This window comes from Anas acuta, chromosome 1, assembly GCF_963932015.1.
Source record: "Anas acuta chromosome 1, bAnaAcu1.1, whole genome shotgun sequence".
Lineage (NCBI taxonomy): Eukaryota > Metazoa > Chordata > Aves > Anseriformes > Anatidae > Anas > Anas acuta.
In genome coordinates this window covers 56,716,473-56,735,665 of record NC_088979.1, presented here as the reverse complement: position 1 = coordinate 56,735,665, position 19,193 = coordinate 56,716,473, and the positions used below count along the sequence as shown (strand labels likewise).

At 39.0% G+C, this 19,193-nt stretch overlaps 1 protein-coding gene and 1 long non-coding RNA gene across 8 annotated transcripts; one reads left to right on the top strand and one right to left on the bottom strand.

The window, feature by feature from the left end:
• Nucleotides 1–17: 17 nt before the first annotated feature.
• Nucleotides 18–15,875, bottom strand: BIVM (basic, immunoglobulin-like variable motif containing). Of its 7 annotated transcripts, none has more exons than XM_068678085.1 (11): nucleotides 15,760–15,875; nucleotides 14,276–14,877; nucleotides 12,692–12,818; nucleotides 11,716–11,811; nucleotides 11,533–11,637; nucleotides 9,636–9,730; nucleotides 8,183–8,315; nucleotides 5,733–5,804; nucleotides 4,784–4,867; nucleotides 3,098–3,194; nucleotides 18–2,164 (listed from the first exon to the last, which is right to left on the bottom strand). In XM_068678085.1, exons 2-11 carry the CDS (start codon nucleotides 14,763–14,765, stop codon nucleotides 1,874–1,876), a joined length of 1,590 nt encoding a protein of 529 aa, XP_068534186.1. In that variant the 5' UTR covers nucleotides 14,766–14,877; nucleotides 15,760–15,875; the 3' UTR covers nucleotides 18–1,873. The 7 variants fall into 7 exon arrangements, with proteins under 7 accessions (XP_068534186.1, XP_068534151.1, XP_068534170.1 ...); XM_068678050.1 differs by lacking the exon at nucleotides 15,760–15,875 and adding an exon at nucleotides 15,505–15,697; XM_068678069.1 differs by lacking the exon at nucleotides 15,760–15,875 and adding an exon at nucleotides 15,339–15,474.
• A 1,762-nt stretch (nucleotides 15,876–17,637) lies between these two features.
• On the top strand, nucleotides 17,638–19,004 carry LOC137850137 (uncharacterized). Its single transcript, XR_011092291.1, has 2 exons — nucleotides 17,638–18,363; nucleotides 18,715–19,004. It is a non-coding gene; the product is annotated as an uncharacterized lncRNA (long non-coding RNA).
• The last annotated feature ends 189 nt before the right edge of the window (nucleotides 19,005–19,193 follow it).

Genomic DNA, 19,193 nt, shown 5'->3' with positions numbered 1-19,193 from the left:
CAGAAACGACCAAAAGACAAAGTAGAAAACAAATTTTATTGAATGAGCAAAAGTCTGAAAGTACCCCGTTTTTGGTTTAACAAAAGCAGCGACCTACAAAAACCCTGCGTTCCATGAGAAATCAGTTTGAGCCAAAGAAACAAATCCTTGTGCAGGCACAGACAGCCACACGCACAGGGGCACCAGGGCTGAGATGGGTCTGGGCGAACACCTGAAGGAACTCCAAACCGGGGAGGGAAAAAAACAAAGGGACTGCACATGGACACATGGAAAAACTTGAATCGTTTGCTGGCCCTCTAGAGGTATTGCAGAACATTAGGGATCGGAAGGGACCTTGAAAGATTGTCCAGTCCAACGCCCCTCCTGGAGCAGGACCACCAAGATCAGGTCACACAGGAACGCATCCAGGCAGGTTTTGAGTGTCCACAGGAGACTCCACAACCCCCTGTGCAACCTGTTCCAGTGCTCTGCCACCCTCACCGTGAAGAAGTTTTGTCTCATATTTAAGCAGAATCTCCCATGTTCCAACTTGCACCCATCGTCCCTTGTCCTGTCATTGGGTATCACTGAGAAGAGGCTGGCTCCATCCTCCTGACACTCGCTCTTTACATATTTATAAACATTAATAAGGTCACCCCTCAGTCTCCTCCAAGCTAGAGACCCAGCTCCCTCAGCCTTTCCTCATAACGGAGATGCTCCACTCCCTGAATCACCCTCTTGGCTCTGCACAGAGCTCTCTCAAGCAATTCCCCGTCCTTCCTGAACTGAGGGGCCCAGAACTGGATGCAATATTCCAGATGTGGTCTCACCAGGGCAGAGTAGAGGGGGAGGAGAACCTCTCTCAACCTACTAACCACACTGCTTCTGATACACCCCAGGGTGCCACTGGCCTTCTTGGCCAGAAGGGCACAGTGCTGGCTCATTATCACCCTGCTGCCCACCAGGACCCCCAGTATATCAGGACTGCCAGCAGTTTTCGGCACCTGCATTACCATCATACAAAATTAAAAGAGCAGCACAAAAACAACAGTTTTAAGACTGAACATGGAAAAGAACTGCCAAGAGAATGCTGTGTTCAGCCAGCTTGTTGGGCTAATGGGAAAGGCAGCTTTATAAAACTGAATTTCCCAAGCTTGTGTTATGCAAGTCAGTGCTCTCGAGCTCCCAGGATAAGAAATCAGCTACTGTACCCACAGAGCAAAAGCAGCAAAGAATGTCCCATCCCTGCCACCAGTGATTCCCCTCAGTCTAAAACAGGCATCCAGATAAGGGAAAAGGAACTGGGACCTACTTGACAGAATATGATTATCTGATTGACAGAACTCTACTGGGAACTAGACTGAGAACATACATTCACTTTGTAAATCTGACAAGTATTTTTCCAACCTGTGTGATTTTTCTTTGCACTGGATATCAGCAGCCTTAATAAAATGGACTGTTGAAAAGAAAGGCAACTAATTTACTTTTATCCTTACACCATATGCAGAATAACCCTTTTTTATGAAGTCATATTACATTTTCATGCTTTTGAGTATTAAGTATTTTCAATTAAGTCTGATTATTACATTGACTAATTTCAATCTGCTCTTTTGTTTTCACAGCTCAGGATATAGTACAATTATTTCAAAAGAAGTGATTGTTTTTTCTGTCATATTTGTTTTTGATTACAAAAAGTACAACAGTCTGTGCTTATGTGTCAGTTTATGTATCAGATCTCATCCATTGCAACCATATAACCAGATTTATTCAATAATTATGAAGCTGTATCTTAAACAATAATTTTTATTCGTACATAACCTAGGACTAATAAATCCCTACCATGTCTTGATTAAAACTAACTTTGATATATCAACTCTACTATCTGAAGTTAATTTTAATCATTTCCATCATAATCATTATAGCTCTGATACCCACTGTTCCTCCTCTCATGAAGATTAGATTTTTTCCACGTAGATTCTTGATGGAAACCAGCACTGAAAGACCGACCCAGTCGTCCGTGCTGCTTTTTAGAGATATTGTCTTCACTCTCAGATTTGGCAATACCTTGTCCTTGTGTTTGGGATTGTTTATCCTGTCTGACATTTCCAAATGGAAAATTCCAAGGACCAAATCTTTGCCAGTTAAGTCTCTGAAAGGCAATGATGCAATGAAGATTTCCTCCAACCTAATCGAAGTAAAAAGGTTATTCATTAAATGCAGATAGACACTTTTGTAACATAAGCAGATATTTGAAATAAAGTTCCTTCTGCGTAACAGAATTCCTAAAACAGGAAAAAAAAACAGAAAAAAAAAACACTACAACCACAACACCACCATACCCACAAACAAACAAACAAAAAACTTCTATTCAATCAATTTTGATCAATTTCTAGATTCCACTACTGTCTTTCTCATCTTTTTAAGTTATCTATTTCATCTTTCATGGGCTAGTATAACCTATCTTCTGCTAGTCTTTTCACTCTCCAGCTATCTTCATGCAAATTATTTGCTCCGGTCCCTTCTCATGTTACTGACACGATCTTCCATAATGTCTCCACATTTGAAATCATCTCTTCAGCCTCATAGACTGAAGATCTGGATTTCTCACAGACTTTTAATCTGGAAGTTAAATACAACCCTTACCCACAAGATATGGGCCTAGCTATTGGAAAGACAGCTGTATGTATTACCAGTAAATAAAAAGAACAGATGCACATGCATTCTTCTAGATTTGATCCTACCCTACCGTATTTTCTTTCCAGATTACACACAGCTGGAAAGTCATGCATCAAGAAGATGAGTCCATAATTTATCTGTAGAATATTTCAATACTCGCTGAAGCTGTATTTTAAGCCAACAAGGTTAAATACTGTGACCAATATATGGTATTCAAAGACATCCTGTTTACCCTAGCATATGCCAGACTACTGCTATATCCTATCTTGTCCTGCAAGTAAATATAAATGACTGGTATTTGAGTATCCACATTTGACTTGTCTTGTGCAGTACTTAACACTTTTTTTTTTTTTAGTAAAGTTATCTTACACTGCTTAAGTATGAATAGGTTTCCCAAACTCTACCATGAATTTTCCTCCCACCTTGGTTAACTTTACCTTACCTTCTTTGTTTTTCGATGCTGCAATCCTCTCTCTAGGTGTCGAATATCTAGATATTCTGGATTTTGGGTATTTAGGTCAGTGACAATATCTGTCCACCTGCAGAATAAGATTATTACTACTTGGCTAAAGTTTGTTAAAGGGAGAAACAAAGCATTTTAGGCAAGGAGAAACGTTCCTTTTACTGTATTTAATCCTCTTGCTGTTTTGTAGTATTTCATTTGAACCCATATTTTGCTCATCCACTGTGTTCACCAGACAGCTCTCACCGTAACTTAGGTTCCATTCTATTCAAGTCTCATTTGTAATAAACTACCCCATTTACTCAGATCTTCAAGCTTTCATAGCTCCTTCTAGTCTAACTGAAAGAAATATCCCCACATTCTACACATCTGTAAGCCTTCACATCACCTTTCCAGTTCTTTCAATGTCTAAATACTTGTTTCTCTTTAACATAACCTTCCAAGTTCAGAAAATAGATTTTCACCCCAACCTTTTTCCCCTCCTACCTGAAACACAACTTTTTGCGAGCTTTTGGTGGGACTACAGCAGGAAGACAAATGTCTCCATGATCAAAAATAATATTACAGACTTTGTATTATGTATTCAAAAAGCTTTTGCTGTGCCATCTGTAGCTCATACACCACAGGACATATATCTATCAGCAGGATGCATAGTATTTTGTTTTTCAACACAGCAACCAGTGCATAATATGTTTCTTATTTTGTTGCACTCAATCTCAGGAGTCCAAAATATGCAGGTATTTACAGCTGTGAATATAGTCAGGTCACCAAGGAAAATTAAGTTTTAGGTACTGGGATCGATTTGACTGGCTATGAAACCAGATCAGACAAGCGCTTTCAAAAATTTTTTTCAACACAACTGGGAAAATAAAGAGGAAACAAATCAAGTTTTGTGTGCTTCTTCTTTCTCCAAACAGCTCTTTTCCCAATGGAGCAACAACTACAAAAAATCACTCCAGCATTAACTTCTGTGCATAACGAAGAATTTATTTGGTAAAACTGGAACTGGTTTCCTGAGCAACAGAATTCTTTTGTACTGTTCCCTCCTTCCAGGAATTAATATTAAGCATTATGAACCCGCATGTCAAGTAAAGCTGAGAAAACTGTTCAATTAATTTATCATGACAAATATAATCAATGAGAATTTTATCTAGAACCATCTAGCTCTGCGTGTGTGTCTAATTTAGTCATCAACTTCTTAGGAAACAGACTTCATCATGAATATAAGGGAACAGTGCAGCAGATTACAGGTTGTACCTACACCTACGCTAGGAGATGTTGAGATATCCAGTGCACCCCCAACATGCAGCCAAGTACTTCATCAGTTGCAGCATAAACTCATCCAAGGTTCACATGGCCTATAAATCACAATTGGCATGATTGCAGGCACCCTGCGTGTCTTTTCTGCCTGACTAATACAAGCTCTGTCACACTCAAGAGAAACAGGCTTTGGCTTTCAGCAACCAACACGTGTCCTGCCGCATGATCTAAAACTGCCAAGCTAGCCTTGAGGTCAAAAAGAAGTTTCTCATTAAAGCACCTGTTTCTCTCAAAACTACAGTATATTTGTTCTTTTGAACAAGTAAGTCAGTCAGTAGCTCTGAGCAGATACATACAAATTGTTCTTAAAGAAAGAACATTTAGAATTCCTACCAAGTAACATACCTTTTACAGTGTATCGTTGGATGTTTTCTGCTTGGCTCTCCAATTAAGATCCAATACTCTACTTCTTGCTGCAAGACACGACCTCTGTTCAATAGAGGATACAATCCCAGTAAGATTTATTGTGCATACTAAAGAAAAAAGAGATTAACATTCTATACATACATGTACTCTTTTTTTTTTTTTTTCTTTAAGGAGTATCTGTGTTGTTTTTTTTCTCACCCAAACTAAAAACAGCTCCTCTAGCATTTTCAATTGCCTACAGGGAAGCTTTCTGTTTCACAAAACTTGAAAGCAAGACAGAAGAGCTATTGCTTATTATTTGGGAGAAAGACAAATCTTCTTCAAAAACAGTGTTACTCAGTTAGCCGGTCTAATATAATATAAAACATATGCAAAAAAATGCAAATAAGAGTTGTGGAAAGCCACATGAGGGAGAACAAACTTCTTCCCCAGTTCTGACTTCTACCAGAGCTATGGAAGAGCCCCTTCCACTCTTTGCAAACTACACCCCACTTAATAATTATTACTAAAAGCCACAGGGTAACCTGGATGAAAATAACTGGTAACTTCAACCGCTTCCTCCTAAGCATCCAATGCAGTAAAAAACAAAACCCTCAACTGATACTGATTCAAGTTAGTTAATTTCAAGAAACTTAAAGCCTGTAGTAGCTGGTTCAGGGAAAATTCGTGACAGACCTAAGGGCAGACTGATGAGATACGGAGGCTTGTTCTGCGACTTCCCGTGTGTAATTATCCTGTGAAAAACTAATTTATTTTCAGCCATGACAAAACCTAAGAATTTTCTGCAGTAGTCATTAGGCAGCATACATATGGCCTTACCATGTGCAACAATTTGTTTACTTGCTCTTAAAATTCCCTGTAAAATAACAATGTATGCCATCATTCTACAGGCAGGAAACCAAGACGCAGGATAGATTAATTGACTTACCTAAAGTCACACTGGAAGTCTGTGGTTGAACTGGGAACTGAACCCAGGTCTCCCGAGTCCAAATCCAGCAACCTAAGATCATACAGGAAGTCTGTGGGTGACCTAAGAACTGTCTACTAAGCTCAGCCTAGCAGCCTATCTACCCATTTCTTTTTAACCTTAAATGTTCTTAGTTTTATTTTCAAACAAAAATTTCTTACAACTAGAATGCAAAAACAGGTAAGCAAGAACTGCTACAGAATCTATTGACTGTGCTTCTGGAGTCTAAACGTAATTATTCCCAGTAAGATATCAGAAGATACAAAGAGAACAGGATGCTTCACTAGTTTGAACTCAAGCCTAAAAGAAGAGTATATAAGCTCAAACTCATTACTTCATGTTACGTTTTTAGGACAGAAAACCTTTTTTATGGAGAAAAAAAAAATCCAACACTGACTTAAAAATAACATCACTAGTGACTGACAGTACATCTCCAAATCATTTCTCTTGTTCATTTCTAACCAATATAAATTCAAACTAGATATATAAGGCATCTTAAGCTTCCACACATTGGACCACACTACTTCTCTAACTGCACTTTCAATCTAGTACACTTTTTTTTTTTTTTTTTAACTCCTTTTCTCTCCCAGTGCACATTCTTAGTAAGTGATGAAGTAAGCAAGTCATGAACCTTTTGGTAAACTTAAGCAGATTGATGTGTTGGACTTCTATCTGGGGCACGTTTTCTTAACTCTTGTCACTCAAATGGCATGCCAATGTCAATGAATGGAATCGTAATTAAAAAACCCACACCTTCTGTATTCTTTTGTTCATATACTAAAAGCTTTCATTAACCCCTTGGTCACAGCCTTATGCTGGGAACAAATGAGATTCATATGATTATGCTTTATTGCCTCCACACAAATACCACTCTGAACTTTAGAAGCCAAGCTAGCATTCTTCATTCCTTGATGTGACACTACAGCTTTCAACACAGCAAAACACAGACTGCTTGGTAAGCAAAATGCAAGAATGAGGCTCATCTTGCATCAGCAACTATTCTCTTCATTGCTTAGTACTCCATGCTATTCGTATCTGCTAATTTTGTCAGAGATTTTCTTATGCTTATTGATAATACTACTAAATATTGACCAACAGGTGAACCTTGAGACCGCAACACAAACCTGCAGCACATACTGTGCTTGCAAGCACTTTGAGACAGGAAAAACAATTTAATTGTATATGATTCTGTGAACAATGCAAAACTTATTAATAGTAGTACTATTATCATCATTGTTGTTATTATTATTATTGTTATTATTATTTTCCTGTCTTAATAAACTGTCTTTATCTCAACTCACGGGCTTTACTTTCCCGTTTCTCTCCCCCATCCCAGAGAGGGAGGAGGGGAGGGAGACCGAACGGCCGTGTGGTGTTTAGCTGCCAGCTGGGTTAAACCACTGCAAAACTACACTCAGCGTATCATACAGCAGCAAGTAGAATGCCTTACAAAATCTCAGATAAAATTTGCTAAGGCTGAAAATGTTCAAAATCTTGAGACAATCTGTGCTTGTTTTTGTTTTTTAAATCAAGGATATCCCCTAAATTCAGTATGAATACCAATGATATTACCCTTGTTTTAAACCTGTATCAATTCTCCCATTATTTTACCCTGAGTAATCCTGTCACCCTGACAAATCTGAAATTATTCAAGTTGTCATATTTTCATTCTAAAACAATTGGCAAATAAAGTTTCTCCTGGTCTTTCAAAACTACTTCCTCATTGGAAGAGTTGTTTAAGAGCCAAACATCCTATGACAGTTCAGAGATCCCTTCAAGCTTCTCCCTCTCCCTCTTTTCAAGATTCTTGGTAACAAATTGTTCAGTTAGCTTTATTTTCCTAAACCTTAAATTCCCATTTTATCATCATCATCTTTCTTAGTCAACACTGAAAAAAAAAAAAAAGGTACATGATCACCATACTGCTGGCTGTACTACAAGATCCTGTTCTCCCCATCTACAACCATTTGTTTCTGCAGTTACAGATTTCATATTTACTTCACAATGGATTACTATCACTGCTAGGCTTTTTGCTTCTCATTTATAGAGAAAGTCACACACAAACTCACCTGCAGTCACCTTACTTTTTCCAGTATACAAGGTTGTATTTTTCAGGCTAGCTTTCTTCATTTGCCCTTCAGGTGGATAACTACCTTACTTACACATCTTTTAGCATCATCTTAGTACCCTTACAGTTTTCTGTTTAAATTCTCTCAATCTAGCTTGTTCAGTTGTGTTTAGTTTTGTTAAGTCAATCCTTTCAAACTACAGCAGTGTTTTGCTATTTCAAACATAAATACTTTTACAACATACAATGAAATGTTATTTTAGGGTAAATAATGCTATCAACTTCACAGGAAATTCTTTTTGTACATTTTTCCCCTAAGATAAGCATAAGCATATCATCTTACCTATATGCTTTACTAGCTTTTACTGGGGTTGCTTCAAATCCAATTGGACAAAAATAATGGTTCTGGCAATGGTAGATGTAGGCCATTGATTCCTCTTTCAGTCCACGTGTTAGCTTTGCGAGGGCTCCCAAGGCTACAAAAGAAAGTTAATGTTACAATCCACGGTGCTTTGGATCCTTCATATCATATTTAGAAAAAGAGACTTATTTCCTAATATAAAATAGTTACACCTGCTTTTTGTTGTTGTTTTTTTTTGTTCGTTTGTTTTCCAATTAAAGGACATGATCTCACAGCGCACACAAAATACAGTGCTCATTTAAAACTTGTAACCTAGTTTGTGTCCTGCCTAATAGAAAAAAAAAAGTTAAGATCTGTCCTACAGTCTTTTCTAGAGAAATTGAATATACAGTATGCATTATATTTAGATCAAAAACATATTACAAATTACTTTTTTCTCAAAAAAAAAAAAAAAAGCAAAAGTATCTCAACTTAGGAAATACACATTGCAACATAAGGCAATCCCACTGCTCTAGTCAGACGAAGTCAGATAGCAATGACACTACTGAAACACCTGAAAGCTTTCAAACACTTAGGTGTCATGAGCTCCTTAAGAGTCTCGGAATTACCTCCCATATTGAGGATACCATATTCTGTAACATAACTACACGGCTCAGTTTCAGGGAATGTGAGAAAAAACGCTGAAACATAGTATCCCATTTAAGAATTTCAAAAAATAGCTGAACACACAACAATTGATAAGTGAAGAACAGTTTGCTGGGATTCTCATTTTAATAATCTGCCCCATAACTTTTTTCATCATGGTTTTATCCTTTTAAACTACCCTTCCAGTTAGAAGACAAACAGCCAAACTGAGCCAAAGGCTAATAAACTGTATATAAAACCCTAACTTCTCTTTAGATAGCACACTTAAAAGCATGCATAAAAATGCAGCTTGAGCAGCAACTTAAAAGTAATTACCTAATATTTAGAGTCAAATGCTAGCTAATGGCAGGTATAACAAATGAGTGCACTAACTTAAATGTGTATTTTTAGAAATACAAAACATTTAATAAAGGTATTACAATAATACTTTGGTGCTGTATATTCTAAATTTTTATACAGAGATTTCCAAAACATTGAAATAAAAATGTGCTGCTCCCCTGGCATTACAGCAAATACCTCTTCTAGGAAAACTGGATACCTTAAAATTCCATCTTTGTGATTGAAACCACACAGAATCAGAGAATGCATCTTATTTTTTAAAGATTACAGATGAAAGTATTAGCAAAATAAGGGAAAAAGTAAAATTAGAAAAATCAGGCAATTTGGAGTTATTTGATACCTTATCTGAAACTGGAAACAATACTAACAATTTATCCTGTCAAATGCTGCACATTGTGGGACTTTTCACTTTATATACTGTAAGATGAATGTTTTAAGATTAGCTGCTTACCAGTTTCTCCAGCTGTCTTGTTCTTCCCATGAGGTTTATACAGAACATATGAGCATCCCTTGATATGGAAGTGATCATTTATTTGCCTAAACCATCTGAAACAATAAGCTTAAAGATTGTAGTAACTCAGTAGTTATTAAATGCAATTTTCTTTTCTCACACTTCTCTCTGCTGGGCAGTTTAGAAAACAAGCCTCAGTGTATTACTAAGCACCTGCCACACTAGTATACAAATTGCAGATGACCAGGGTACATAATACAAATGGATCATTCTATGAACGTAAATAAATATTCATAACCTTTTCTTTCACTTTGCTTTTCCAGACCTGATATAGAACCATAATAAACAAAGGGCTAGATTTAGAAATGTTGGTCCTATTCTGTAGAATTCAGTCACATCTAACTTTCAATTACTCAGCCTTTAGAAAGGCTCTCAAATTATTAAGTGCTAAGCTTTAGCCATGATTTGTAAGGTGTACAACAGGAATTTTCTAAGACATTAGAAGGCAGGAGACTTCAGTGGGACATTCTGCCTATCATGTTGGGCTTCTGTCATATAAATTTTACATTCCCAAAGCATTACAGAAGTCCAGTACCAGAACTCCTCACAGCAGAAAGTGACAGCAGATCTGACAAGAGGATTTTGTCTCAGGTATTTACTTCACAGCATTACAAGATTCAAATTCACCTCCCCAAAGATAGTACCTCAGTCATAAAACTATGTTATGATGGGTTTGTCTCTCAGTCCTCCTGTTTTCCAGTCTGCCAAATGCTTAAAATGATTTGACCAGCAAGAAAAACAAATAGATAAATGAAGGTAACTTTTCTGCAGCACATAGAGCACTCAGCAGGGAACAGAAAGAAGGATGCCAGGTATTACTTTTTGCTATACAGACTGTTGGCATAAAGAGACAGAATATTCTGTCGACTTGTTCTATAACGGCTGACATACTCCTAAGAGATGCAAAATCTGTATCTGAGTCTTCTAAGGCACAGAAGGAAGTTTTCATGACAGTCTTCAATGATCTAGACAGTATGCTACTATTTAAGAACAGACTGCTCCCACATTTTCAATCTAGTGCCCACATTCTGTGCCAAAACATATATATTACATTCAAAAAATACTAACTAGATCAAATATGATTCACAAGGCTAGTACAAAACTGCAAGATTTTTGAATCTCATAAATGGGTAACACACCAAAGCCTTTTTAAGATGTTCAAACCTGGAGGCTCTGTTTAATTCTAAAAGTTTTCTGAGTTTAGTAAAACATGAAATGGACAAAGATTTTAGACCTAACTCCTCAAAATCAGGAAGCAGCAGAGCAGAAAGGAAATAATTTGAAAGTTCAAGCCTTCTGTAATTCCAGGATGAGATGTCTGGGTGAATATGGGTCTAAATAGCTCCTTTGCTCAATGAACTCATTATCTCATTTTTTTATATTTTTTTTTTTTTTTTTTTACACAAAGCTACTAATGTATGAAGAGCCATTTCAGGCTATTTTAATGACAATAACAGGCATTTAACAAAGACAAGAAAATGAGGGTAAAGAACAAAACGAAGGTAAAGAACAAATTTCCTAACCACGAGATGGATTCATTGGAGTATTATACAACCATTAATCAAATTGAAAGAAAAAAATTAATACAATTTCATGTTCTCATGATCTAACAACACCTGCACCATACATAACAGCTAGTGTAAAAACCCTTTGAAAAGTTGCATTGGATACTGTCAGAGCACCCAGATATGCTCTGCTATTTTAAAACTTAAGACAACTATTTTTTTTTAAAATAGATTAATTACTACTGCGTCTTTAGAGATTGTATGATCTAGTTTTTATCATGACAGTTTTGCATATATTAACTATTTGGCTGCATCAAAAGAATCAACCATACCTCATTAAAGTTGTATTTCCAGTAAATGGACCAAACCTAATGTCTTCAAATGGGGGTTGAAAACCCAGTATGTGTAAAGCTTCTTCTTGAGTAATAGGTGGCAAACTGGAAATAAAGATGTTTAATAAAGAAATTAACACCACATTTTAGACTCTTTAGAGGAAAAAAGTAAGTGTGACTTACCTGCCAGCTCCCAGCGTACTATATAAGAAATTCCAGCAAGATACTAATGAAGAAATTCCACAAGAAGTTTTATACTGAGGTCGGCTAATACAATACCTAAAACAACAAGAACAACAAACACATCAGTAAGAATTCTTTACTTGGTTACTTGAGCAACCTGAACTTCTTTTCTTTGTGTCATGCCCCTGAGGTGCCAAGCTCTACTACAAGGTTTCACTCTGATTGTATAAAAGAATGCATACTTAAACAGACAAAAAGGAGCAAACATACTAATACATTTCTTTATGCTTGTCAGATATCATATCTCACTATAATACAAACAGGTCAAATTTCTAGCAGCACCATAGGAGTTCTGTACAGACGATCCTGTAGGAAAAACGGTTCTACACTAATACAACATAGTTTGATCCTGTCTCTTCTAACATATGATCTTCTAGTAAACTGAGTTTGTGACAATCTAACAAAGAATGCTGTCTGGGCTGCAGATTCTCTAGTCTAACTTCCTAACGTCACAGACATACAATAAGAACCAGAGGAGTTCATTAAACTAAGTGAACTATGTTCATATGATATACATTGAGAGAACTGACAGATTCTGATCTAGTATTTCCAACTTAAAACAAAAATCAGGAGTAATAGATGTATCAGCTCGACACTTAATTTTTGCATGACCATGCTTGTGAGCTTGCAACTTTTTTAAACACTGAACCCTCACATAATTTTTTTCCATATTGAAAGGAGAAGTTATTTAAAAACAAAAATGTTTTTAGAATTTCAGAAGATGGGAGGGAAGCTCTTCTTCTTTCTTTACTTTAGAAAGTAAGAGATTTAGTGTGCATATGTTTAACAAGCCCATAGAGTAGATCTATTAAAAATGATTAAGATGTAACTCGGGAGTCTTAAATAAAAGAACCAGCAATGGTGTCTATCTATAAATTTTACAGGGATAACCTTAAATGCATTTCATAAATACTACCATCTCCGGAGGTCCAACACTTTCCTCTCCTTCACATCCTCAAGAGCAGAGCGCTGAGGACACTCCCTGTGTTGTTTGCTTTTTTTTTCCACAGATTTTTTCTTTGTTGCTTGTTTCTTCATGTTGCCTGCAAAGCAGATTTCAGAAATAAATGAGGAATCCTGTTTACCTTTTACATCTTTCTCCATACATACTTTTAGTAATAGTATGCACCTCAAATAACAGATGATGGCTGTGTTAGTACGTGCAAACTGGGACTAAACATTAATTGATGGATAAAGTAACCATTTGGGTTATTGGTTATTTGGGATTTGTAAAATCCCAAAGCACCCATTAGGTATATAAACAATGGCATGTTTCTCTGGAAAGAATAAATGATAATCTGCTCAACTGTTCAGAGAAGGCAGTCAATCTGAAAACTTCCTGATGAGTTTTATCAGCTGTCCCAGAAACACATTCTGTGAAGATCCTAAAAGGCTGAAAATATGTTGCCAGACTAGAGAGACCAACATGAACAGAACATTACAGAACATTACATCCAGAACATTAAATGCATGGAAAAATATAATTGAACATTTGCTTTTCAAAGCCAAGCTGTGTGACCAGCTACTTTCTGAAAAACTTAAAACTTATACACCCATTCAGTAAGAATAATACACCCCTAAAGCCACTGAGGCAGTGAAAAAACAGAGTTCGGTCATGTGTTAGAGTAGAAATATTTGTTCAATTATGAAGTCTTCATATCCAAATAAAATATAATACATTTTAGAGAAACTGACCATCCTGGAAGATGTTATCATTGCTTCTTATGTTTAAGGACACTACCTGTACACATGAAAAAAACAATGGCAATTTTCCAAATTCCTATTTAAGTTTTGCTAGACTGGTCTCACAATAAGATACATAAAACTGCAATTTGACTAGCTAGCCAACACATTAAGGAAAAAAAAAAAAAAAAAAAGCTATAAGCAGATGTAGATAAGCAAAGAATTACAAAACAAAACCATGTGTGTATGTGAGCGTGATTCACACCAGCAGTCTGAGAAAGCACATAGGAGGCAGCAAAGCCAACCATAACGAAATGGGCCCCCTAATAGCGTAACCATACAGCAAATGAAAATATACACAACTTCATTAGAGAAACCAACTGCTTTCCTAGATAATTAATAATTTCATTTACTTCTTGTCATGAATAAAGCACACCTTTATTTTCAAAACATATCTATGAAGTATCCTCAAACACTTCTGCAAGTGACAAAACTGTACTTAACAGGTAGAAATAATCATTGCATAACACTTCTACTACAGAAGTTTTTAAAAGCCACCAAAACAACAAAAAAAAAAACCAACCCACACAGTAAAGTACAAGCGAGCCTTGTTTTAGAGCCACTTATCCAGGCAGCTACATTTGGCTTTCATTCCTCCTACCTCACTCTCTCCTTTGCTGATGAGCAAGTTGTTTGAAATGAGGTGCAGGCTCTCCTACAGCACTCAAGCAATGTGAGTTGCTGACCTTCCCTCTCCAAAAGCAAGCTCTGAAATGAATCCTTTCTCTAACACAACATCCAACGTCCACCACCTCACCTGCTTTGTTCTTATGGTTTGTGGTCACGCTGTTGAATTCTGACTTGTCTATTTCCCATGCCAGCGGAAGCTTTCCAAGACTGCCAGACAAGTCTTCCAAGTTAGCATCTTCACCGTAGATTATGTCTGAAGCACCAGTTTGAACACCCAGCAAGCTAGGTGTGTTATTTCCAACGTTTAAGGCAGCACTGCTTGACAGGCAGGCACTAACTGAAGCACTTGGGCTTTTACAAATAGATGTTACTCTGTTTAAAAAAGCATAGTCTGAGCAAATGGTATAAAATTTCTCTCGTGTATGAGTCACAGGACATCCCCATGGGTAATGCCCATCTCCCCTAGACACCAGCGATGCAGTGGAGGTATCTGACATGCAGTATGGCTTTACGGGATCATGAAGAGAAGCTTCTGGGGATTCTTTTCCAGGTTTCTTTCCAGTGTTTCCATTGTTTCCAGAACCATTCTCCTTTTCCTCTTCCGAAATGTTAGGCATTGAATTGTATTGAAAGAGTATTGTACAGCTATGAATATTTTGGTTTATGTGGTGATTAGCACACAGTTTGCATCATTGCCTCCATTGCCACTGCAAGCTATCGATGAGGTACCTGAAAGGAAGTGAGATGTTAGTACTGGTGCCTTAGTCAACCTAAAAGTACACACGAAGAAATACACATTTCTGAGCCTGCATACTAATACACCGAAAGACCTTTCAAAATATATCAAAACACACATCTAAGCGTCTCTAGAATTCTATAAACAGCACTTTTTATCATTTCTGAAGTGCCAACCACCACAGCCATACTGCAATGGGAACATCATGAGCAAATACCCCCATAAACCTGCACAGGAGCTCAACACGGATTGTAACAGCTCCCTACGCTTACATAATTGTGGTTGATTACTCCTGCCCCCTTAAGGTCACAATACCTTGCTCAGATAAAGCATAAAATGATTTATACAAAACAACAAACCGCTAAACCGCTTAATTTTGAAGCAGCCTGCACGCTTCTGCCGCAGGCAAAGTTCAAGCGGGCAGAAAATGGCAGTAACCCTCATCCCTGCTCACTGCAAATCAGACAGCAACGCCCGGCAGCAGCCCCGGGGTCCTGCCACCATCCACCAAGGCCCCTCACAGGCCGGGGGGGGGGGCTCCGGAGGTAACGGCCGCGGGGGGGGGGGGAGGGGGGGGTGTTGAGGGCTCCGCTCCGCCACCCCCGGCCCCTGCCCGTTACCTGCGCGCCTCCCCGCGGCGGCGGAGCGGGAACGAGCGCGCGCCGGAAACGGACGCGGCGCGCGATGGCGGGCGGAGGGAGGGAGAGAGGGAGGGGGGCGCCTGACGCGGTTGCTGCTCAGTGTCTCAGTGTTCCCCCCCCCCCGCTGCTCCCTCATGGTCTCGTCCGGCGGGCCGGGCCTTGCGGGGGGATGTGGGGGAGGCGGCCGGGAGAGGCAACGGGGAAGGAGCGCGGGGGGGGGACGGGGGGGGTTACCTGCATGGTGGCTGCCGTGTGGAGGGGCGGGGCTGTGTGGGAGGGGAGCGCTCTCACAAGCCCTCAGCAACCTGGCGCAGGGAGCCCGCGCTCTCTCGGTGTCCGTGGGGCCGCGGCACAAGCGCAGCGACGATGGTTCAGGAAAACTGTGTGAGGAGACAAAAGGTTATTTCAGAAAACATTGTGCAGAGGCGCAGGAAATGTTTTCTTGCCTCATCCTTGCAGTGGTATTTTCAACATCAGCAAGTACGGTGACTGAAGACATGAGTGGAGCGCTTTGGGCACAGCCACAATTAATTAAAATGTATTTATATTAAAATAATCCGATTTGTAACGTTAAATAATCATTTATATGGCTCACTGTGCTTATTCCAGAATTTAAAAAAAAAAAAAGTGAAAAACTTGAAGTGTGTTGCTGAAAGCAGATTCAGCACTAGTACAACGTAGTGCCCTCAACCCTGTACCCTCAAACACATGCCCTAATCCGAGCAAGTTTCTATGAACAGTGCTTCAAATAATGGCAATAAGAGTTTAGATCTCCTCAAAACTCCTCATTAAATCTCCTCAAACAGTGGAGTTGGTTGGTAGTTTTCAGTGATGAGGTTGAGCAAAGCGGCAAAAGCTCTGTAGGGCTCGTTGGTAGGGCAAAGTTTGCCATCCCATGCCCATAAATACGACAAGCCCTATATCAATTTCAGGATTTTGTGTGACTTCATCCTAAAGCAACCTTCCTCTCGGATGGAGAACAGAACCCCTCCTGCCTTTGCCAGCTGGAAGCCTGTTGAGCCTTAGTCGGCCAACAGCCTTTGAAGTAATTAAACATTTCTGCCTCCAAAGCATTTTTCACTGAGCCAAATTACGAGCATTAGGGTAGCAACAATGTTGGCTTTGCCAGCCAGAACTAAAATTAGGTTGTGTGATTTATTTTACAGCTTGTTTGGGTGCTGACAAATAGTGCCAAATCTGTACACAGACTCCCCAAGCTGTATTTATGTGGGGGAAGGAAAACTGGAGGAGAAAGACAGGAGGGTTGAAATGTGTCACCTTTATTTCATCACTGTTGCATTTTCCTTCATGTGTCAGTGCCCCCCTACTAGGAAGAACTAGTACACGCTTGGATTTCTACAAGTATGAAATTTATTTTTAAGCAAAAAAAAAAATCTAATTAAAGTTCTATTAAAGGAGGCTAGCTTGTTTCAAACAGCAAAGCATAAGCTGAGAAGGAGTGTGATTTCACCCTGTAAAATTCATCCAGAAAGTAAAGATGGGGGAGAGAGAGGAGCTAAAGGATCACAGATATAAAATATGGCCTGCATAATTTTTTAGACTGGAAATTGGAAGTCTTCTAACTTCCATACTAGTGGAATGCAGTTCTGAAAAATCATGCCAATAAGAACAGCAGGAGACAAAAAATGCATTTTTAAAAGTTGGAACTTGACAGTTTTTTAAGGCATTTTGTGATGAGGTTGCTCATTGGAAAAGACTAAATTTATGGGTCCATTTGGCCCTTGCTCAGCCTGCGATTTTCTCAAAGCAATTGATTTCTTGTGTGCCTTTTATAAATACATTTGCAGTATTTCAAAATGCAAAATCTCTTCAAAATTCAAGATTCTTTGATGATGATGTTCAATGTTTCTGTATTGTTTGCCTTAAAGAGAGAAAAACAATAAAGGAAAATTGGAAGTATCTCATGGAATTGAAGTTCTCCCACAAAGATGCTTTAATTTTGAGAAGGTTTACATAGCTATATGACAAAGAAAAGCATTTGGGTATGTGTACATATGCATTTAAGAACAGCATCCATGTCTGACACTCTTTTTGCATTTGCTCTTCTGTGTGATAGGAGTTGCAGTGCTTTCAGTCTGGTAATAGCCATGATCAATTTCAAGAAACTGAGGGTTCATTTTAAACCTCTGTCCCTCAAGTCTTTAAAAAAATAAAATAAAAATCTCTGATTGATAGGATAAATACTCTGGTATTTTCCATGTTGTCTTCCTAATTTGGAAATTCAGATCTTCCTTGTTCAATGTTTCTTAAGAAATTTTCATAAGAAAACTACTGATGCTACCAGATGAGGGGAATATGACAAGCCCTCTCCGTTTAGCTCTTAGCAAACCCGTGGGTCTAGCTCCTAGGAGGATGTAATTAATAGTACACAGTACACCCACAATGCTGATGAAACTCAAGTGGTCATGCAGGAGCCACCAGGATCTCATTTGTTCCAGACGCACCTGCTGCACTGCCTGTGCCTCATTACTGCGTTATGAAGCACAGGGCAGCTGCTGAGGACTTTCCCTAGCATGGCTGTCCTTATCCACACTGGATGTACACAGGTCCCATGCCTGGACGTTTGGTGCCCCACAAGCACTCGCAGCTCTGCAGTACTATCCCACCAACGCACACCTTGTGTAGTGTGCCAGCTCGTCAACCCAGAGCATTTTCTATTTCTTCTCTGCAGTTCAGGGTCTTTGAACTTCCTTGAAGCCAATCCTGAAGGTTTCTGATGCAAGAGAGGCTCCATGATTTGCACAGAGCTGAAAAAACAACTTGTTAATCTGGACTTCTTTCCACCTCTGCTGTGCGTTATATCCCCATTCAGAAAAGGTGATTCATTCTAGTTTCCACAATTGCACCCCACTTTTAAAAAACAAACAACAACAACAAAACATTTATATACATATATATATAATCATTCAGAAAAGCAGAACTTCATAGCCAAATTCAAACCTTGTAGAGAAAAAAAATGTAGAAACACATAGATGCATAATTGTCATTTGTCCACCTTAAATTGCCTTGTCTTGCTAGATTCTTGATAACCTAGAAATTCCAGAGTTTCTGGAGCAAATGCTGAAATATGGAAACACTGAATAGTTAGTAGGAGCAAAATCAGCATATTTATGTGTGAACTGCTTCAGTAAACCTCGTGTCTTTTTACCCTTTTTATCTGTTCACTAGGTCTGGGGATTTGGACTGTTTTATGGATGAAGACCTGAATGTACAAAAGCGGGGACTGGTTATCGCAGTGGGCATGGAGCCTCCCTCGGGACTGCGGTGATGAAGGTGGCATCCCAAACGGCGATGCTTCTGGAGAGATTCAGGACCATGACCTCAGTCACAGGACTCTGCGTGGGGAGGATTTTACACACGTATTTTCCTGACCGTAAACTCATTTCCCACACCGCTGTTACACGGGCGGTGCCAAGCACTGAGGGGACTTCGACTCGTGACATGGCTGCACGATAAAATAAATAAATAAATAAAATAATAATAATAAAAAAATAGACGGACCAAGCCGGCTTTGCCGAGCTTCTTTCACTGAGGTGGTCCCGGGGGCTGGGGGTCTTTGGGGCAACGGCCGCCAACGGCCAGCAACGGCCGCCAACGGCCAGCAACGGCCGCCAACGGCCAGCAACGGCCGCCAACGGCCAGCAACG